General features: G+C 37.4%; 1 protein-coding gene across 1 annotated transcript in view; it reads right to left on the reverse strand.

Annotated features, from left to right (window-relative positions):
* Nucleotides 1–4927: 4927 nt before the first annotated feature.
* The window catches only part of LOC129569814 (uncharacterized), a 54416-nt gene continuing 35424 nt past the window's right edge, over nt 4928–23919 (reverse strand). The window contains exon 12 of the mRNA XM_055448985.1: nt 4928–5137. Coding sequence (XP_055304960.1) covers nt 5091–5137 — 47 coding nt within the window. The 3' untranslated portion in view covers nt 4928–5090. The remainder of the gene's footprint in view (nt 5138–23919) is intronic.

The raw sequence follows: 23919 nt of genomic DNA on the forward strand, positions 1-23919 counted from the left end.
CGAATGCATATGCTTGCTTGACTGACTGACTGACACCATCGCGGGAAAAATGCACTAAAGCGTGCTCTATTTGCGGTGCATTGAAACGATCGAACCCAGCTAAAAATAGAAAGTGTTAAAAGGCAAAAGTGATTTCCAAATAAATTCAACAAAATAAATGATTTCAGCACAGTTCACTCTCACTCTCCTGCTCTCATTCAGACTCTCTCTCCCTCTGTGAGCGACTCATTCACTCTCTATCTCTCTAAAATTAGAATGCATCTCCTTGAAATGTTGATATTTTGTTTGATTTTCAAATCGAGAGAGGCAAAAAGAATAGGAATTTCTGTTGTGTTTCTTTGACAAAAATGTGTGAAGAATTTTTGCCTCCCATGCATTAGACAGGCAATATACATACTTGTGTTAGCCATTCGCATTTTTCACTCGTGTTTCGGCTCATACACATACACACACACATCCCCTTCGTGAAGCATGAAAATTCCTTTGTATACAAATCAAAAATAGACAAATGAAATTCTCATGTTTCACATTTAATCTAATTGTAAACATCAATCGAATGGATTCGATTTTATTGCGGTGCTTGGTTGAACGTTGCTGTTCATTTCAGGGAAATCCGATGACGATTCGATTGGAAAACGAAAAATGAATGGCAAAATGCAAAAAGGAAACAAAAATCGTCAGCTCTATCGATACATTGCGATTGTCATAAATAAATGTTGACAGGTGAAAAACATACGGTTTCATAATCAATTGCAGAGAAACAAACGAAAAGCATAAGTGACATGGATATGTGTGTGTGTATTGCAAGGCTGATGGCAATACTCATAAAGGTAAAATATAATACTCATACAAATATTGAGTATACACAAATTATTACAGTTATTTTTTTACTCGTTCGTTTACACTGAAATCGATTTTTATTATTATATTTTCCCGGTTGATTTTGAGACGCTTAAAGAATTTGCCAAGGAAAAACAGGGAATAATGGTTCATTTCAAACAGAGAGAGAGAGAGAGAGAGAGAGAGAAAGAGAGAGAGAGAAGTGTTTCATATAAATATTGAAAAAAGCAATGAAGCTAAAGAAAATCATATTCTTTAGAGTTTTCAGAAGAAGTCGGTTTGAACGAGGAATTTATGCGGGATTTCAACAAAAAATCGTATACTCCGCGCCAAAATATCAACTATTCTACCGATTCGTACCTCCGAAAATCGGTTTGTAAAATTATTCTCGATGTTAATTCTCATCGGCATTGCCCCATCTGTAACGCTAAACCGCAGCAAACACACGAACGAGCGGGGGAGTAGTGCCGGCAGCAGCGATGACGGGCATGCATATTATTGTTTCAACATTTCTTTTTATGTTCCAGTTTATTTTTATTGATACGATTAGCAACTGACAGGTTTTGGAACGATTAGAGGTATATATATAACATTTCGATTGAGCGACATAGAGGGAGGGGAGAGAGAGAGAGAGAGAGAGAGAGACGGAGTGATAGATAAATGGCTTATATGCGAAACATCAACGAATAAACATCATTCATGTATCGTGATTCGGATTTATTACACATATTTTCTTTTACGTATATTGATTGAAATCGCACAATATTTTTCAGTAATGCATACGGCTGATTTTTTTCTCTCATTGAAAATTCTTCAGAACTCGCAAGAAAATTACCGTGAAAAATCGCAAGAAATTTTTTTTCTACTTAAAAAAAATGGTTTGTGAAGGCGTTTTTTGAGTTGAAAACCAAATGTTTGTTTAGGCTCCATAAAACAGCCACATATGACGCCGACATTTTTGACCTCACTGAACACACATCACACAATTTGCCAAATGTACGCTTTCGCGATTAAAAAAAAATTGTTCGAGCATTTAAAAAAAAAATTTGCTCAAGCCGACGAACGAACGAATGGTCATAAACAAGCCATAAAACTGTATAAATTCGAAAAATGAGTAACTCTGAAAATCCAAATCTCGGTACAAAAAGGTCGTGCAATAAATATTTGCGCGCTGCAAATGAACATCATAATTATGGGCTCAAGCGTAACATATTTGACGGAACCGAAACGGTTGTGGAGTTTTGTTATTCAAACAATTGATAACGATTTTAAGTAATATATACACACACAGTGTACTTCAGTACTGACTGTGTGCGAATAAATCAGCGCTTCAGTACTTAAGTATATGCGAGCAAGTCATCGAAATTGCATCGACAACAAGAATAATCGTGCAGTCATAAATCAGAAGTGTGGCTCTCTGTCTGTGTTTATACTGTATGAGTTGCGACCCATTCATTATATGTTCATAAAATGAGTGAATGAGCAATGTGCATATTCCCAAAAATTAATTTCAAACGCCTTCTGCCAAATGCCTCATTTAACAATATATTGAGGATTTATTGGGATTGTTCGCGCATGGGTCATGACTCAAAAGAAGTGTATAATTATTTATGATCCAATGAGCAAAGTAGTAGACTTAGCGTGATTTTTAAGGTCTTCGGATCAAGAAAATTGAATTTTTCCTTAATTATTTCCATCACAAAATTACAAAAAGGTGTTCACTGTTCAATTGTTCATTCTCAGTACAAAAGTGAAGGTAGGCTACTCGTAGTAATCAACAGGATCTGTTTCGTCTCAATCGCAAAAGTTAATGTACCGACGAAATTAATACGGATGCGCCCGAAAACTATTCCCACGAAAAAGGTGTTGAAGCCGAAAATAGCTTATGAACATCTGTCTACCTTCATTCAGTTCGACTCACTTGTAGTGATTTCCTTCAAGGAAATCCCTTGTAGTTCGAAGTGGTTTTAATTAAACTACTGTTCTGCTACTCAATTCATAATCATATTTCCCAAATGGAATTTTTATGTCTTTTCCAACGGTGAATGGCACAAAACTTGGTGCTCTCTCATATGCAAAATATGTTTAAATACATTTAGCTATCAGTTATCAGCTACCAAATACGGTGTAAAATGTTTAATATGCTGTTGTACACAACTTACCGGCGTAAGTGTTGGCGATTTGAGTGGTGATGAGCAGAATGGCAACCCACCAGCTCAAACGAGCGCTGTTCTCACGAAAAGGCTTCATAGTTGGAAGCCTTTTCACCTAACGTCGATGGTAAAATTAAACTTGTTCACTTCCTTATGTTTTTCGTTTTTTTCAAATATCGTCTAACCCTTCTTCAGTTTTTTTTATTCATTCATTAAAGTTTTTTTTTGGGGAATTTTATAGTTTCTCCACTCTAACACTGAAAACAAAGAAAACATTTCGGTTGAACTGGCAAACATTCGAAATGATCGATGAGGTTTCTGCGATTCGCTGGTTCGTGGTGCACTTTTTAATTTTTTTGATCAAACGTCGTTTGTTTTGTTTTTTTTTGTTAGTCATTTGAATTTATCCGTTTTGTTAGTCATACATTGTATGACTCATATACAAGAACCCGTCTTTAGTAATAATTTAAATTTATCTGGTTGTTTTGGTGTAATTGAAGATTTCGAGTCGGGTGGTCTCTCATTCTAATTTATGATCTCAAAAACCAACTAAATATCACTACCAGAGTTATAACATTTGCACAGATTATTTTGTGCTCATTTTAATATGTATCTTTTGGTTTCTTTTGCTTTTAGTTGAAAACTACATCAAGTTTGTGGGCAACGCAAAGTCATTCCGGCGTTGAAGCAATACAATTTCGAATACGCAAAGGCAAGAGCAATTTTCGAACGGCAACAACGGCATAAATTTAAACATTTTGACCACAACAGCCGCCCGAAACACACTCTGTGTGCGAGTTTGTGTGTGGAAAAATAAATAAAAATTAATAATAATTTTTTTTCTCAGGATGTGAGTCGAAATGAAATGGGCACTTAACGTTTTGTCAGCCCACCGCATGCGTTTGAGATTTGTAAAAGACCAAACACTCTCCGAGTAATGATTTTCGCTGGATGTTGCTCATTTTTCAATGACAGGGCGAAAGAGAGTGAGAAAGGATGGGAGCAAAAGAGAGCGAGCGATAGAGAACGAGAGAGACAGAGAAAAAGAGAAAGAGAGCAGGAGAGCAAGAACAAAGGAGAGAAAGAGAGTTTCGAGATAGATAGAGCAAGCGTGCAAAAATAAGAAATGTAGAGCTGAAATTGCACCATTCGATTTTGCGCACACAAAAAGAGATTAATGTGACGCGACTCTGTGACATTTAAATGGATCACACACCAAGAAATACATCTCTCGAACGTCACAAAGCCAACCAATTTTTTTTTTATTTGTTTGATGGCATTTAGCAAACCAACAACAACGAAACAAAATATGTTTTCATTTCGTAAATAAATGATTATGAGGAGTAAAGTATCCGTATCGTAAGCTGAAGAAGAGGAGGACATGAAGAGATGGAAAAAAATCGTAAAAACCGACGATAATGATGATTTAAAAAATGAACAAAACACAATGAATTTCTATATTCGCATTAGGGGCAATAAAAAGACTTGATACTTAGTGTGCGATGATGCACTCGCTTTCTATCTCGATAGATGGATGAGACGAACAGAGCGAACAATTGGTAATCGCAATGTGTTCTAGAACCCATGAACATTTACAACAAATACGGAATTTGCATAGAGCACGCATTAAAGTGGGCGGACTGTACTCGCGATTCGTGCGTCTTCAGCATATTAGTTCTTAAGCACTCGACGAGCTCTCTTGCTCGCTCGACGGGGGGTTTGTTGATGGAAAAAAAATTAAAACTGTCGCATTTTGTCATCGTAAATTAATATTTTTTAAGCTATCTTGCGTCTACGATAAAATTAGCGCATAAAAGACATTCGAATGTTCATGCTTGTAACATTGAAGTGATCGTCACCATTCGTTACTGACTTTCTTTTTCTCATTGACTTCATTTATGGCAACAACAACAAAAAAAACCAAACAAAATCACCACAACTGGATCTTGTCGGATTTTAAATAATGGTCGATTGTTCAATTTTTTACGATTCAAAATGACATGTCCCTTTCAAGCGCCATCATCATCGCACTGTCTTAAGCCGGATGCAAATGAGACAAGTTGAAGCGAGTTTCCAATAAAACTTGCGTTTCCCATTTCAATTTCCTGTGCGAATGAAGCGGGACGATGATAACATCAGACATTCTACCATACAAAATGGATTAGCATCGACGAGGAGCTATCCATGCATTGCATCAAATAAGATTTGAACTAGTTCTATGTTATGTCAAAGATTTGCCGTTGTTGTTTTTTATTTCGTTCTCGAAAATGGAACATAATATATTTATGGTCATAAAGATCACAATGCGTACATTCAGGCCAATGGCCAAAATGGAAAACTTCAATCTAATCATTTATTTAGTTTGCATTTAAAAGTTATTCAATCTGTTCATATTTTCTGCACATTCGGACCAACCAAGCCAACCGACCGACCGACCGACCGGTCGACCAGTGTGAAATATTCCGTCTTCTTCTTCGATTGTCATGCGGATTTTTTTTTTGTTCGTCATTGTGTCGTTTCCTTGGTATTCCATATTTTTCACTTCGTTTCTTATGTGTTTTGCCATGGTTGGAACACAGAAACGTCTGCTTTGGGAATAAACACACACGATTACGAGCGCTTGGGAACCAGCGGAAGAGTGAACAATATAAAAGAGCAGTATACGGTTGTCTTTTTTTCGGTTTGTTTGTTGTTGAATAATTCGCGTTGCACGTCACACCAACCGAAATGCATTGAAATATACGCCGGGAAAAAAATGAAAGCGTCAACATGAATCGCGAACTGTTTGTGCTCCTCTTTTATATACCGTTACACTCTTTCTCTCGTGTCTTGTGTTTGCCGTCTAATTCACCTATTAGCTGGTGAAACTACTTTATCATTTTTGCTGCTCGGAAATGACTCAAATTTCAAGAAATGAACATAAAAAATAATAAAAAGAACAACAAGAGATGCTTGTACACAGAAGAGACAGTATCGCTTTGGGAGCGCTGGAGTTTTTTGATTCGCCTGGGGCAGAGACAACAACCAAAGTAGTAAGAGAATCTGTAACACCGCTCACCCGTGCCCGTGCCGCGCGAATGTTCGGGTGTAATACTTGGTTTATTTATTAAATATTTTTTCGACAGTGACGATATGGAGTGACTTGAACCCATTTGCAGCTGCGGCTAACTATGGAAACTGCAATAGAGAGAGAGAGAGAGAGAGAAAGAGAGAGAGGAAGGAGCATCTCGATTCGATGTTTATATTTTGTAACTGAATCGAACAACAAGGACACATCGCCATCAGACAATGTAGAATGAATTGTGTGTATGTGGATGTTTGTGCGGTGCACAACAAACACTTACACGCAACTCGCAAGGTAAATTAGATTTCATGCTTTTCTTAATAGAAAAATGGAACCCCACTCTCTTACTTTCTCTGTCTCTCATTCGGTTTACATTGCACTCTTTCTAACTCTATCTCTTCCTCACTCTCCCGCTTTCTCTCTCCATTTCAAAAACACTCTCCCTGCCTCCCATCCGCTCTCTTTCGATTTTACAGCATAACGCGCGGCGTCATTGTTTATGTGCTGCTCTAGAATTAAATTGTTTATATATTTTCATTGAGGGTAAAGGAAACGACAGAAAGAATGCTTTTTAGATTTTAGTCAAAACTCAAATTAAATTATTCATTTAGCTCGACGATGCTCCTCTGTGTATAAACGCAAGAGTTATGTGTGTGCGGCCTGCTATTTGTTATTCGATGTCCTTGCGCTTTTCTACCGGTTTTTCACTCAATTTTATGGTCTTCCTATCTTCATCGTCATCAGTCTTCGATGAAATTTTGTCTCTTAAAAAATTAGGTACACCACACGCAAAAATGGGTGAACCGATCGAAGACTTCGTTTCGAAGTCTAGTCAATGAATGGAGTTTACAGCCTGAATGGCGTTTTGTAGGACGAAAATTGTCGTCTTTTCTTCTTTTTTTTTCTTGAAAAAAAACATTTTTCTTTTGAATTGTTACTAGTTTTTTCTCCCTTCATTTCGACGCATCGGTCAGGGTTTGAATGAGAGATGATTCAGTATTCTTCAAGAGAGAGGAAACTGAATTAAAGTGTAATAAAGAACAAATCGAGAAGAGACTCGAAAGGAAGTCGAAGAAACTACAGAAAAAATGCCGAATGAAAATTTGTTGAACAGTTTCACTGTCTTGTTGAATGATTAAAAATTGTTTTTTTTTTCGTTGATAATCCACACATTCCTCGTCTCTAGCTTTGGACGACTTTAAATATTGATTATAATTTAGTATATTGACGTGTTAATTATCATTTGGTATAGCATTTCAATTAAGCTGGATCCATTATCACGCAGTGACATAATTATCTTTAATTAATTTGAGTGACACGCATTCGATCCACCCTAATGTGCATCTAATTGTCAGTGGCAGACGTGTGTATGATGCTGTTGCGTTGAGAGAGTCAGTGTGCTTGTACTTGATATGTAACGAAGAGAATGCGCTCACTTTTGTTTTAAGCGTAAATACATACTAACAAATTACTTATGAGATGTATTAAATGCGTTAAATATCTGTTCTTATTTGGTGTGGTTCATCTGTGTGTTCTCTTTTTCTTTCTCTATCTCTATCTCTTCCTGTCTCATTTTGCCTCTTTTTATCTCGCCATCTCTCTTGTATTTTTTTTGTGTATTCGCTGGCGCGAACTTTTTTTTTCGTACTTCTTCTACATAGACTATGTGGTGGATTCCGCGTGCGCATTGATTTTGTGCTCTGATTTTCTTTTCTCTGTGGCGTCGATTCTTGTTTTGTGTTGTGTGTTAATTTGCGGATAATGCCTTTATGTTTGCGCGAACGCATTTTTTCTTCTCTTCAAAAACAGCGTGCATTTTTCTTGAAGACAAAGAGCCACATTGAGCTTGAGAGAGAGAGCGAGAGAGTGAGAGAGGAAGAAAGATTGAATTATGTTACATGTTATTGGTTTAGCGCTCGCCATTAAGCATGTTTGGTGAAGCTGAATAAGAGACATCTTAATAAGTGAGTGCGCGCAAAAAGACACAACTCGATGGAATACCACAGCTCTCTCGGTGAAATGAAAAAAAAAACAACTGCAGTATAGAAGTAGTGTATTTAGCGGCTTAAGGCGGCAGTGTGCGCTCGGCACGGAAGAGAGCAAAATGACAAGAAAATTGAGCTATTGTTTTTTTTTTAAATGTTTTACAGAGAGCTTGTCGACAAGGGACTCAACAACATATTGCTTCATCAAATTAACATTTTCACATAATTTAGCCGACGACGACGACAACGATGACAACTACGTCGACAGGCTCGGACCAATTCATAACTTATTGGTGGAATATATACATTTTTATGTTCGATCATGATACCAGCAATATTATTGGAACAGAGATAGACACACACATAGTGAACGAGCGAACGAAAAAAACTAGGTACTGAAATTGGAAACGGCACGAATCGCTTCGAATTACCGTATCGTTAAACATTTAGAAATGGATTTGTGCAATTGAAAATCAATGAAGACAATTGCCTGACACGAACTGCCATTCAAATAACCCAACGAACAAAAACAGAAAACAAAATCGGTTCATTTAAAATGCGAACATGCATTTCAATTGATAATTTTTCATAAGTGATTGGCTAAATGAAATATATATTCACACATCAAATCGCTACGGTGTTTGTTGTTCTGTCGCGCACATACATTTTGTTTCTTCGTTGCCGAGAATGGGTTTTATATGCCTTTGAAAATCCGAATCAGTTCGAGTATTTTAACAAAATCCGAATCAGTTGAGTTTAAACGGCTTTTGAACAAAGATAATGAGCCTTCTCTCTCGCCTGTTTTCACCGTCACGTTACGTACACAATTCGAGGTCAGTGCAAAAGACGACGAGAAAAAAAACATATTTTTATCGCACCGATTTCATAAGTGTCTTCAAATTTAGACACAAAAAACAGCACATCGCCCTCGGTTGCTAATCATAAAGGAATTATCAGAATTCAACAGATATGGTTTTTTACGTGCGTAACTTCTGTAGAGTGCAAATGTCAAGGATCCTTCACTTTCGAGTTGAGACGACCGTACAAAACACACACACACACACACCGCATCATCAACGAAAATATTCAGTATTTTGTCTCTTCGACTCGATCGGGCCGAAGCGTCGAAATCAACCAAAAATTACGCTTAAAATAGCCACACTAATTCTCTCAATGGGAATTTTTTTTCCTTTCTTCAAAAACACTCTCAAAGTCGAACTAATTCTCACACCGACCGATGCTGAAGTCGTTGCTGTTCACTCGATCTGACTTCAGCGTTTTATATTTAGATGAAATAAGCACTTTAGAGCATATAATTTTTTTTTTATATTCGTTTGTCTGTTTACATTTTTCCTTCTAAGCAACAATTTCTAGCGTAAATACTACAATCGACAGAAATGAGCATTGAAACAAAAAATCTGTTGATGTTTGATTCCGAGTATTTCAAATGGTTGGGTGTGTTTTTTTGCATGTTTTCCGCTTCAGAATGCCAAGCATTAAATCATCTCTATCTCTCGTTTACTGTCATTCAGTCAGCATTTTCATTCGTAAATATTGTAAAGTGTTTCGCACACACACACACACACACACACACACACACACACACACCGCACACACACTGTCTTCATCAAAGAGTCCTGCTCTTTTTGTTTGCTATTAATTAATGCCGAAGTGTGCTAATCACAAACGGAAACTTAACGAAAAGAGAAAAAACAACACGCATAATTCGCTTCCTTAAATCCATCAGCGTTTGAGACATGACGTTCATCACGTCTAAATAGATTTATTTACAATCATTTCGAATCAATTTCGATCGAAATCGTTCGGGTCAAATGAAAAGATGGTTGTGATCTTGAGCAGGAATTGAGGATAAATTCACATGTTGAGATCAACATCAATGAACATCAATTTTCATTTTTATTTCGCTCACAATCGGATCAAATAACCATTCAGCCTATTTCAAGTGGATTCGAACCGTTTTTTTCTCTCTCACAAACTCAATCCAGCATATTGCCATGCTAAGCGGACGAAAAAAAATGACTCCTTCACATAATTTCAAAATGTAAGCTGAATGTGTTTTTTTTATGCCGAAATAAAATAAATCGTTCGCACTTAACAGCTAAGAAATTAAATTGACGGACGTTAGCAACAGCTTTTTCGCTCGAGGCTCTGAAACCAAGCCAAAATGATTTGTGATCATTAAACCGAAACTATGTTTGATGTTGGATACGCGACTGTGTGTTGTTTTTCGCAAGTGAGGAATGAAAACAGAATCAATTTGTTTGTTACTTTGGAATCTTTTTACACTTAAAAATCCCGAATTCCCTTAGCTGTAAATTGAATTCAAAGTGGCCAATGTTCTGTGGTCGCTACGCGCAAATTTACAGGAAAAAAATCAAACAAAAACTCGCATTCAGCCAGTTCTGTTAATTGTTATTCATGATGGCATTTTAATTTGCTGAACACTTTCGTTACGACCAAACAATTTATTACTCCGAGCGCATTGGGTAATAATTGTGCTGTTGCTGTTTTTTTATATCTGGATGAAGTAGTGACTGATTGCGGTTTGGAATATATGTGATCATTTTTGTTGTTTGATACTTGATGACCGTTAAAGTCATGAATTTAAAAAAAAAATCTCGCCTATTTTTGTCGAAGTTAGCAATAGACGCCAGAGAATAAGGGAGATAAAGAGATTGAGAGACGAAGAGAGAGAATGGGAGCGAAAACGGACCGATATTGATAATACGCTACGGGCCATCTCATGTTAACATGCAAATTTATTACGAGAGTTTGATGATTCTAGCCCATATTTAGGACACATTCAGTGATAATTTTGCATTTATCAAGGAGAAAGTTCATCACAAATTGAACTTCCATATCTTTTAAAAACAAAAGTGTTTCCTTAATCAAATGACTTCCATATTCGGGGACTGTTAATCAAATGACTGCTGTCTTTTTTTTTCGCTGACATATTACGTACGATCGTGTCCACTTTTCCGTTCGAAGCAATTTTTTATGATTTTTTTTTTGTGATTTTTCATCTCATGGTCACCAATTTTTAAACTAGATTTCAAATTCAATACACATCACACGATGACACCAAACACTCCGAATCGCAGAAACTGACACAAACTATTTCGAAATGTTTTGACAGAGGTTTCTTTATTCGAGCTTCTCAACCGATTTCGATAGTTTTAAACAAAAAATAAATCCTATTTCTTTCGCGCATCTGTTTGATTGGTATAATTTATTGAAATTATCTCATTTGGGCGAAATTTAGAGCGATTCTCATGCGTAGAGTAGAAATAAATGGATTATCTCATCGGGCAGCTATTTTACGCATATCACCGAACTTCCAAAGCTGTTTTACGCGGCTGTTTGAAAACTATATGATATTTCTTTGAAATGGGAGTTTTTTTTTTGCTATTTTATCAGATTGATTCGAAATATTTGCATTTAAATCGCTTATTATTTTTATTCATGAAATTTTTCGATACGATTTTTCATTTCTCAATTTTTTTTCCATTTTTCAATTTTTCCGCGAAAATTCTCTAATTTTGTCCACTTGCACAATCGATCGTATTCATTTTCAGCAATTTTTTTCTTCATTATCAACGAATTTAACCCACGAATTAAATTTTTTGCGCGCGATATTTGCTTTCTTCGAAAATATTTCTTCACGAAATTTATATAAAAAACCTGAAGCCAGAAGAAAATATTTCTTTTCTTTTTTTTTCAAGTGAAAATTGCACAAAAGCAAAACCAACCGCTTGATAAAATGAGTCTTGCTAAAACTTTCACCGCATGAAATTCTTAACACAGTTGTTTTTTTTTATAATTTTATTTTTTTTAATTATTTTTCTCAACTTGAAGAGCACAATAACACATCAGAGAGAGAGAGTTGAAAATTTCAGAAATGGGTTATTGTTGAGAGCAACCACGTGCTGCTGCAATCGCTATTCGCGAAAGACTGAATCCAGTTGTGTGACTTTTGGTATGTGAAAGAGCCGATACTAGAACAAAGCGTTCACACAGTAAAGAGAGCAGCAACAGAAACGGCAGCAGCAGCAGCAAACAGCTCAACAGGAGCAATACATAGAGGAGTGAATATACGTAGCCGAAGCGACGATGTGTGTACTTCGTTCGGACGGATGGTCGGTCGGTTGAGTTCGAATGGATCGTCTGCTTGTTCGCAGCATAAACGCAAATATGTTTTCTCAGTGTATCACTCTATCTGGCTATTGTCGCGAGACAGCGATTGTTTCCGTATGTACTGTTGCTGCCTGCTGCTGCTGTTGTTGTTGTTGTTGCTTGCTGTGAACCGAGAGTGTATCGTTTAAGCGACGTGTATAAAATGCATGTCAATGTGATTTTGTGTGTTTCACGTCCATACAATGCATTAATCGTTGATTTGATTGCATATTCAATTAAAACTGATTCACACACATACACAGTACGCGGCGTACCGTTTACTCTTTGCTTGGCCATCGCGTGCGATCCAATGCACGCTGTATTGGCCCTTCAATTGTGCTCATCCCAAAAATGAAGCCAACAATTTGTCGCCAAAAGCACTTGTCTCGGACATCAGTAGCAGCATGGGTATGAGTATCCACCGACATGCCGTGACTTATGCACACAATTCATGCATTTTATTCATAGACCGCTGTTCGGGCATGTGAAAGTCGAGTAAATATTTATGAATAGAATTATCAATTCAATCAAACGAACGAATGAACGAACCGAGAACCAGAGAAAAACAAAAAAATCGCCAATTTTACCGTGAAGAACTTTCGATTGGTGGATTTTTCTCGATTTAGGACATCATCAGCGACATGAAGTCACACCAGATACGACAACGATGCGCTGACGATAACAACGAATCCAACGAAAATGACAAACAAATTCATGGACGATACATTTTGAATTTTGATATATCGAGAGAGAGCGAGAAAGCGATCGAGAGGGAGAAAGAGAGAGAATTGATGATGGATTTTCCGCACTTCATGCTAAATTCATTAGATTGCTTTTGCATGCCAAATTTTCCAAATCAATTCAACGGTCATGTTTTGCCATTCAGTTGCCGAGCATCAAACAGTTGGATTGCGAACAGCTGGATTGCGAACAGCGAAGCTTGAAATAGTGCATTGCAAATCGATTTAATGGAAATGAGCAATAAGTTCGGGTGAAAATACAAAAAAATGCACCCACGGGATATTTATTCATATACACAAAATTATGAACTGTTCTGCTTGTTAATGGCATGTGATAACATAATCAATTTATCAAAAAAAATCGTCGTTTTTTCGCTCTTCACTGTGGAAAAGGAGAACTTCTGCGTAATCCAATAAAACGTTGTTCAATTCATGCACTTGTTGCATTCACAAGCAGTTCGTCTGAATTAAAAGCATGATTTTAAATTAAGAGCAACATTTTGGTGCACTCAATTCATTTTGCCATTTCAAATAGACGATCATTGTGGCGAAACAAAATCGATAAACCAAACACAAATCAGCAAAGAAAGAATTAAAATCGTTGAAAAAAAAACACAAAATAACTTTCTGGCTTCGAAGCGAAAAACAAATCCAGCGAAAATCTCGATTGCATTAAATAAACTCGGCGTTTGCCTTGACGTTTCGCATCGCGATTAGGATCCAATGTAATTTTCATTTGATTAATATTCGCCTGCAGTTCGGTTGATTTTTACCATTCCGTCCAACACTTTGTGCAAATATTGAAATGCACAAACGTTTTCGAGATAATATCGATAAAATTGTGGACGCCAATGCGAACGAAGCAGTGTGTGTGTGTGTGTGTGTGTGTTTTGTTTCGTTGATAATTCTACGATTATTTTCGACATGCAAATTCTTTTGCACATTTACGAAAAAAAGAGATTGCGAAGAGAGCGAGAACACTCCTTCTTTAGGGAAAAAATGAAGAGAGAGAGAAAGAGAAAAAAAGGGAGAGGGAGAGAAGGCGAGAGAGAAGGAAGGAGAGGGAGGAAGATCTCTCTTCTTTACTATTTCTCGGTGGAAATAAAGTAAAATATGTAATAATACCTGCAACAAAAAGCAACAATCAGCTGCATTGATGCTTGCATTGCCTCCGCAAAGTGAAACTCATGTGTTTATTGTCTACGTCTCTTTCGCTCTCTCTTTACCTCCCTCCCTCTCTATCTATGTGTGTGTGTGCGCGAGGATTTGTTCGCTCCCACCGATTAGAATCTAGTCTATTGAACTTTGATTTGAATTGCCCACGAATGCGATGGCGGCGGCGACGGCGACGGAGGTAGAAAAAGTGGTTATTCCTTGGATTGGTTTACTACACAAAAAGTCGTATATTTCATGGGTGTCTCAGAATTGTTGCACATATATGCCCGGAGTGATAACCATTTTCACGATATCTCATCACCACTCGCACGAAGAACGACGCAACAGCAGCAGCAGCATCAGCAATTTATCAAATACATCATAGAACATCTAGCTACATTCTTTTGTCGAATATTTAATTTAATAAGCGTTTTGTGTACTTGAAAATTCCGTGTGCGCATCGCTCGGCTTTTTAATGTTACGTGAAAGACAAATTGATTTGGTACGTATCTGTTCGGACGGCTTGCACGAATAGCACATACTCCATCGTCTCTCACTCGTCGATTTGATCTGGCTGTAAAGTGTGCAATTGCTTAAAAACTTGTGTGGTTTTCCGTTGAAATGTTGTGAATTTCGCGGCGCGAAAAAAAAACATTGAGTGCATCTTATGCAAAAGCCCGGGCATGGAGTGTGCAAAATGTGTTTTGATCGATTCGGGTGTTTCGTTTACTTAAAATATTTTGTCGTTTCACGCCGTCGTCGTCGTCGTCGTTGTCGATTTGAATGGCGCATTGATAAAATGTGTAATAAAAACGGTCCGTTGTTTGCGTTTCTTTTGTTCTGAATACGTTCTGCGTTCGTGTTCCCATAATATCTGACGTCTGGGGCCGAAATGCGAACGAAAAAATTTGCATTTGACTTCTACGAATGACCATGTTTCATAAGCCCTCCTATCACATGCCATGATCGCGGTGCGCTCACATTCAGACACTCGCCTCTCTCATTGCATGGCTCATGTGTGTGCTCATTGCTCATATTACGAATTAAAAATGCATATTAGGCATTGAGCGCACAAAAAGATCTCTCACCAGAGCCAAAAATCATGACACAGCCGTTTCTTTTCTCCATTCAGTCTGAAACAAAATCTTCGAAGAAACAGTACAAAAACGTTGTGCATCGCTTTTATTTTCGCTCTTTCCCTTTGTGCGGCATATTTATATATGTACGAACTTCGGTTCCGAAAACCTCCTTTGATTGTTGCAACTGAACTCGACACACGCGCAGCACAACAACAACAAAAAAAAACACATCGCATTGTATCCACACGGAATTTTATTGATGAATTTCATCGATTACAATTCGTAACGGGTTATGATAACCTATTTATTCATTTTTGTACGCCTTCAATATGCGAGCATCTCAGCGCGAATATGTCAAAATATGAATGCGACACAACCACAATACAGCATTTATTCATTTACATAATTTGTTGTTGCTGTGTGTTTTGGTTTGCACTGAAACAGATGATTTCCATTCATCTCTCACACAGTCACTCAATAACGAACCGAAAAGAAAAAAAAAATACGTACGAAAATAATGTACATCGATTTTTATTTTATCTGCTCCGACCGAAAATTACTAATTTACAGCGATAACTGTTCATTATATTAAGCGCTGTGTGTGTATGTTTGTTGTTGCTGCCCGTTGCTTATGTTGCCTTTATATATTGCCTGTCGGCTGAATTGAAATTTACGGAACACATGGTCGAACGTGAAGCGCACACTCTGCGTGTTCGACAGTTTGACACGATGCCGCTGCTGCTGCTGCATACAATGCGCATCTCTCGCTGACTCAATGATTTAATTCTCTTTCATCGAAAACATGTTTTCGCTTCATAAATGCGTTTGTTTATCATTAAGGCTGCTTGATGTAATGTTATTCTTTTTTCGCTCTCAAAAAATTTACTAAAAATATCCCGAAAGGTAGAACGTAGTGCAAATGACTCCGAATATCTTAATAGTATTGATCTTTGTGTCGCTTGTCATTTTGGTGTGTTGCTGTTCTTGTCATTTATTTTGGCTACCAGTTAATCGGAGTGATTTTAAGTTAAGCACGCTTTAACAGCTCTCGAATATTTGACTTCTACTAACAGCTCCAATGATTTTGCTTTGTTTTTTTTTTTTTTTCAACAAACGACGTCTTTTAGTGTATTTTATTCTCTCCACTTTAGAAGCCAACGCTTGCGGTTTCTTTGTTCCCGCATTTCAGCAAGTCACACATGGTTTGGTTCACTCATAATTGAATCATATGAATACGGAGAAAAAAATTGATCAAATCCAATAAAATTCGACTCGAATTTAATTGTTCAATAAATAAATGATCGATGATTTGATTTCGACACTCGGTGTTGAAGCGCGAGATATTCCATCAACTCGAATTAAAATGCAACAAATCAAGCGGAATAAATGTCGAAAGAATGAGATTGTTTTGATAAATATCAACCGCAGTCTTAGTGTGCGTATTCGCATTGGATTTCATCGAGTGAGTATTAGCCAGCCAGCCAGCCGGTTTTGGGGGATCAACAGTGAGATTATTTCATGGAAATTGTATGGATTGGAATCGTATGGATTTTTTTTTGCTGAAGCAATAAATCAACGACCGATGAACATATGGTGAACCACTGAGAATGAACTAAAAACGGCCAAATAAATGTCGATTTGAAATTGCAGCACCGACTAAATAAATAGAATCGATTCTCAACTAAGCTCCATAGGCGATTGCTGCTCTTTCTCTCCGCCAGTCCATGTGTGTGTGTGTGTTGTACGCCTCATTTCGACCGAGACCGTTCAGCTATCGTTCGGAAGAGAGCCCGCATGAGCAAAAGGAAATTATTAAAACAAATACAAATGTGATGACATTTAGTCATGCAAATCGATGTCGTCACCGCATCGCACAGCACAGCACAGTACCAGAGAGCGAAGAGCGCACAACGTGCGCACATAAATAGGTTGTGTGCAGTGCGTGTGCTGATATACAATGTTTAGTTGTGATTTTCGCTTCACATTCCGTGCTTACATTTAAACGCTTGTGACTTTTAAACAATAAATATATAAACAACACTAACCGGCTTTGCATATATCGCGTATATTCATCGAGTCGACATGGAATTAAAAGAAACAAGACGGTATAACAAGGCGAAAAAAATTATGTGCGGAGCGAAAGAGAGAGAGAGAGAGAGAGAGAGAGAGAGAGAGAGAGAGAGAGAGAGAGAGAGAGAGAGCGTGAGCGAGAAATAATAATAATACCGAAATGAAATTATTATTTTAGCTGCAGGAACAAGTCAAATCAAAACACAGACATTACTTTAAGCAACACACAAAACCGATTAAACGATCTGCGAATTGCGACGACGACGACGACGGCGGAGTCGTCGCCGTCTGTTTTGTGCGTGTTCTGTTTGTGTCGGCTTTCAGCCAGTTGTTCTCAATAGTTTTGCAAAACTACGGTCGGTCTTTGTTTGTTTTTTGCTTCTTTTTTTCTTCAATTCGAACTTCTTTCGTCGACTCACACTTGCCATTCATTCATTCAATTTTTCCTTTGGCAATTATGCAACAGACCTGCTCATTTCAATGATGAATCATCGTCGCTGCGTTTCGATTTTTTTTCGCAACGCTAAAAATACTAACGAGTTGATGGATGAGCAGCTAAACAAAATTCTTTTATTGATTGTAATTTTATAAAATTTGTCATAATTTATTAGCAACGATTAGCTAATACGGCTTCAAGAAGCTCTTCTGTTCCGCCGTATTTTATTTTAATGCAGTTACATCATAATTTTACGCAAAATTTATTAATACGCCGATTTTAATGCGAATCACACACTTTGCAAGCCTACTCAATTTCAGTTTTTCATCACGGCAATTGCGCACCATTTTACAAATGTTCCATTTATTTTATCACAATTATAACGATTTCACGGAGAGGGAATTTCGAAGAAAATGATGAGACCCAAATTACGGAAGAAAGAGAGGAAAAAGTGTGGAAATTGAAAAAAAAAAATAGGAAAAAGATGATTGAAATTGAAGGAAGAAACAGGAAAATTGCAGAAGAACAAAAAAAATATAGGAAAAATAAAAAAAAGGAGAGAAAAATTAGAAGCAGAAATAGGTCAAAAATCTTTCAATTCAATGAAAAGTCAAGAAAAGTCGAAAAAAAATCGATGAAAACCGACAAAAACTTCAAAAAAGGTGCATTGATCTCGGATTGATCGATGCGCAAATTAGTCGACTGCAACAAATTTCACACAATTTGTTCAGCATTTGACAGCTAGACAAGCATAAGCTTGACGAACAAGCTGATTTGTTCATACTTTGATCATTTTTCGCGTTCAATGAATAGAAATTAGCCGAATAATTAGGCGAAAAAAATGTATCTCAAATGATTAATGGGTCCGAAATTCATTTTACACTCTGAATCTGTAAAGTATTCTTCAATATTTTGTGTAAATATCGGTCGAAATTGAATATAAAACACAAGAGTCATAAGACTCAATTGCGTATATACGCAAATGAAGTCGTAAACACGGCATTCAGACATGAATTACTCTCATTTTCATTTAATTCGATGATTATTCCACCATTAAATATTATTTTTTCTTATCAAAAACGGCTTTTGTATAAGCAGTTCAATTGAATAATTAAACAAATTGATAAAAACTGGGAAAACGCCATATTTTTAGCCTATAATAGCAGGCTTTGTATGTAATTGTAGGTCAGTAGAAGATAACGTATGGGGATATTCAGTTTCAGATTTTAGCATAACGGTCAACGGAACTTCGTTCATTTTGGTTATTAGAAGTACTCACTGAGTACTACTCACTCAGAATATATTGTGTTGAGTTGGTTAAGAGGGGGAAAACACTCTCAAAATTACTTTTACCTCGGTTGGTTATCATTGTTACATGAAGCCTCGTAATGGTTTCCAGAAAATTGAATCAACATTTTGGAACTTGGAGCCCTAATTTGAAATTTGTACCATACAAAATGGTATCGCTTCTCTTCGAGAATCCCCTCCTAATTTCCACCTAATTCAACGGAGCCGTTTAAACAAATGTAAATTGGTGATTTGTTCCTCCATCGCCATTTAGCCATCGTGAGCCACACACATTGATTCATTTACGGTGCACTTAAAAGGGAAATTGCACTCGTTAATTTGTGTCGTCGTTATTAGTCTATCGTGAACACGACACATAGACCTCGAGGCTCGAGCGCTCGCACAAGAGTCGCACCATGTCGCGCACAATTTGTAGCGGTAACAAAGTAGCATAAATTTTTTTCTAATTATAAAAGCACGGTGCCGACAACTAATCGAGCGACTTAATGCAAGTATAGTGAGCGGTGATGCGAGCGAGAAGTGTGTACGTTGCATTGTATAACCGTGTCACACACTTATTAATGCGCGTTCATTTGCATAAGAATGTGTGATTTTGCATTTTCGAGAGGAAGCGAGAGCGAGCAAGAGAGAGATATGATAGAAATCAAAGATGCAGACCTTGACGAATATCAGGATGCGAAACATAGTTACGGATGCCAACGATTCTATTTTTTGTTGTTGTTGTCGACTCATTTTTTTTTCGTGTGTGCCACACCGTTTTAGTCGTTGTGATGATCATGAATTTGCTTGAATTGTGTGTCAACATTGAATTTATGCTGTTATCAAATAATCTTGTGTAGCTCTCAATTGTCTAACCTATATTGTGTGATAAGATATTCACTTGTTGTCACAAGTCGTGGGGAAGGTTGAACCACAACCAAAAAAAAATTAGTTTGCGTAGTCATACACACGCAAAAAGGACTTGACATCGGGAACATGTCGAAGCAATCGATAGAGTTGAGGGGTTTTTTAATGATTCAGTTGGTTGGTTGCGTGGAATGGAATGGCGATCGAAAGTTGCTGACTTGAAGAAAATCGGGTAAAAATTTGTCACACAAAAGTTGTCGTTGCAAGAGAGAGGCACACGTTGCCACGTACAAACCAAAAAGGGAAAAAAAATATATGCGTTGCACGGCATTTACTGCAATCGCGCGAATCGATAGACCGCAATGGAAAAACTTGGATAACGACTTGTGTCGCTGGTTGTTGTTGTTGTTTTTTTTTTCTTGACGAAAAAAGATATTTGTCATTGACGTTGATTGCACCGCGGGAACTACTGACGACTGAAGTGACGATGCAATGTTTTCAGCACACGCGCCCGCCCGCACACCGTATGGAACGGTCTGGTACGACGACAATTAAATTGTGAATAACCCGAAACAATAAATCTGCAGACAGATAAACATGAAACAAAAACGCAAAGTGCATTTTGCGAAAATAGGATTCAAACAAACGAAAATTTTTCGAATGGAACAATTCCGAGTCGACCGACAACAAAAAAAGACAGAACAAAAGCAACGGAAAAGAACAAGACAATTTGTTGGTTGTCGTTTTTTTGTCACGAAGGCGCAATTATTTGAATATACACCGTTTATGCTCACATATATATACACAGTACACACAGCGAAACGAGCGAGCGAACGATGAATGCGAGCATTGTTTTGCGACAACAACCTGTATGCAAAAGATCCAAGTGTATTTTTGCAACCCCCTTTACACGGCCAATTTGCATTGTATGTCAACGTCCCGCATGCTCCTACAAGTGTTTACACAAGAAATAGTAAATTTTCCACGTTGGTCTTCAATTGTGCATGGATGTGTGCTAAACGAATAACCGACAACAAACGACAGCACAACTTTTTGCTCCGACATAAAATTATGGGTTGGTTTTTCAGAGGTGGCACAAAATGAATTGGGATAAATAATGACGCTCGGTTCTTTTGGTTTACCGTTTTAAATTTTGACGACACACACACACACACACACATTTACAAGCGCATTTTTGTTTGGTCGGGAAAAGCGGAACGCTCAAAAGAAAAAATCAAAACCAAAACAACACACACTCAACATTTGTTGACACAACAATCACATTGGTCATTCATTTGATAAAACACAGCAAAAATGGAACAAATGCATTTCGGATGAGCGGCAGTGGTTGGTAGCGGCGAGGCTAATTTCAAGATTGTTCACCTTCATTTTAAAGTAATAAAGATCGATTTACGATAATAATACCAAAGTTTACTTCCCTTCATGCTCGCTATGTTGAAATTGAAGAAGAAAAGTTGTCGTGTGGCTTCTTGAAAGTCGAATTTTGTCACCTTTTTTCTGAACTTCGTGTAATTACAAGCATTTAAAACGTTCATTCGTTCAGGTGTGTGTGTGTGTGTGTGTGTGTGTGTGTGTGTGTGTGTGTGTGTGTGTGTGTGTTTGAACTTTAAAGCAAAACATAATAATCGTAAATACACAACAATAGTTTGTAGATCGTCGGAGTGTGTGTGTATTTTTTTTAGCAGAAAACTTTTCACCTTTTCAGATAAAATGGCATTCGAAAAAGAATACGCTTTGAAAACCGACACGTCCTCTCCGGTCGGTCGACACAAAAGAGTGTATTTACAAAAGTTTTTCTGGATGTTCGTCATTTAGGGGTTGGTATGAGCGAGCGAGAGCAAGAAAGCGAGTAGGTGAGAAAGAGAGAGTGAATGAATGAGCTTGAGAGAGAGAGAGAGAGAGAGAGAGAGAGCGAGTGAAAGATAGAGCCTGAGTGAGAGGGAGAGAGAGAGACAGAGAAAGAGAGAACGAGTGGGAGAAACACACAAAAGGTTCATAAAAGTTTCCCTTTGTGTGTGTTTTCCTGTTGTTTATGGGCGCCGGGTGGAAAAATGTAATTTTCGTCCTATATCTCTCAGTGTCTCACCGTCTTGGTTCGCCGTGGAACCACCGACCGAGTTTAGAACTACGATGTTTGGATGCTTCGAAATGCTTAGAGTTCAGGTTGGGAATGGCATTCATATTTTCGGATGTTAGTATTTTTCAAAGGTAGTCCGGAGCAAAGAGTGTGAGAAGAGTTCGAGAAGAGTGAGACAAGCGCTTGGTTCGTTTCGAAGAGAGGAGAGTGTGTCAACGAAATGACTCTGCGCCTCAAAAACTATCTATACGACAATGTAACCAAAAACCCAGACTCATGTAACTGTCTTTTAAATGACCCAATTTTAATTGAGATGGGCCTCATGAAACTATAATTTTTGTTCGTTTTTTTTCTGCTGTCATCTCTCTCTCTCTCTCTCTCTCAAACATGTTAATTTAACGATCGGTTTGGAATTTCGCACAAAACATGTGACTAATATTAGACGCCGACTTGGTTCCAATTCAAGAAAATCGCGGCACTTTTAATTGCTGATGATTTTATGTGTGCTCTTTGTGTGTTGGACATATTAATTTGGATGAATGATGTAAAAAAAAACTGGCCTCTTTTTCTCAAGTGTCGCTATGAAATGCAGCTTTGAGAGATGGCTAATAAAAATCTCACAATCATAAAATATCAATTCAATTTTGATTCGCCTTCACGCTTAGCTGTTCTTGAGTTCGCTCAACAGAACATAGATGTTTATAGAAATGACAAGGTCTTTCTGTGTGTTCGGTTCAAAGTATCTCGGTTACGAATGAACATGCAAATGATTGTCAAAACTATAAAATCATCAGCACATGCATAAATTCTAGTGTAGTTTTGATATGTCATTAAAGCGGCTCCTCTCTGTGAATTAGATTGCACAACCCATTTAATGGAGTGTAACAGTGTTCGCTGTTCACGAGTATGTTTGCGTTTATTTCTCTGATGACTTGGCCATATGGCAGCTTCGAATGTTTTTTTTTTTTTTTTTTTGATTAAAACAAACGAGAATTTTATAGTTCACTTTGGCCCCGCCAAAACGAACGAATGGAAAATGTGTGTTTAAATCACTTCGTTGGCAACAGCTTGTTTTTCATACACACACATATATATAATAATCAATTGTCTGACATCATCAGCGTTTAATTGATCTAAAACATAAACAATTCGAATGCCACTGAAGCGACCAAAATCCGAACATTGTGTGTGTATCATTTTTTTTCTATCTGTTTTGTTTTAGTTTTTGATCCTGAAATTGTTTTCAATATTCCCAATCAGTTTGTTGAATGTTTCAAATCAATTGTGAAAATTGATTGAAACGCAATAAGTGAAGCATGAAAAATCTATTTCAACAATTGTCGAATGACAACGAACAGTGAAATAATATTGAATGGAATAATTAAAATTCAGTGCCGCGTAATGCTTCGAAAATAACAAGTCCGAATATGGAGTGAATGGGACTGAGGAAGAGAGAGAGAAAGAGAGAAGTAGAGGACGAGGTGAAGAGAGACATTTAATGGCTGCATGAAACGTTTGTTTTGCCACTGTATACATTTTTTCTGCCAAAACCGGGGTTTGCAATCGACAAAACACGAGTGAAACGAAATCAGTGTTAGCAAAAATGGCAATGACAGTATACGAATCGAATTCACCAGTTTTGTTACCTTTTCAAATTAAAACTATGCTCTGAGCTACGACGGCAGCAACAACAGTATCGGTGGTAGCGGTAACAACACCAAATCGAAGCGGGGTGTATGACATAATCGACAAAGCAAAACATACAAAATTCCATATGCTTATGGCTTTTGAATTTAATTTTCGCTGCTTGCCACACACTACCACATAGAGTGTGTCCTTTTTGTAGTTTTGTTCAATTTGTTGGTTTTTATTCTTCATTTTCTGACACACACACACATACACACACACTCTGTTTCTCGCCCTCTCCTACCTCTCTTTCTCACCCACTCTC

This window comes from Sitodiplosis mosellana, unplaced genomic scaffold, assembly GCF_009176505.1.
Source record: "Sitodiplosis mosellana isolate CC-2019 unplaced genomic scaffold, AAFC_SMos_1.0 Smas_scaffold_44, whole genome shotgun sequence".
Taxonomy (NCBI): domain Eukaryota; kingdom Metazoa; phylum Arthropoda; class Insecta; order Diptera; family Cecidomyiidae; genus Sitodiplosis; species Sitodiplosis mosellana.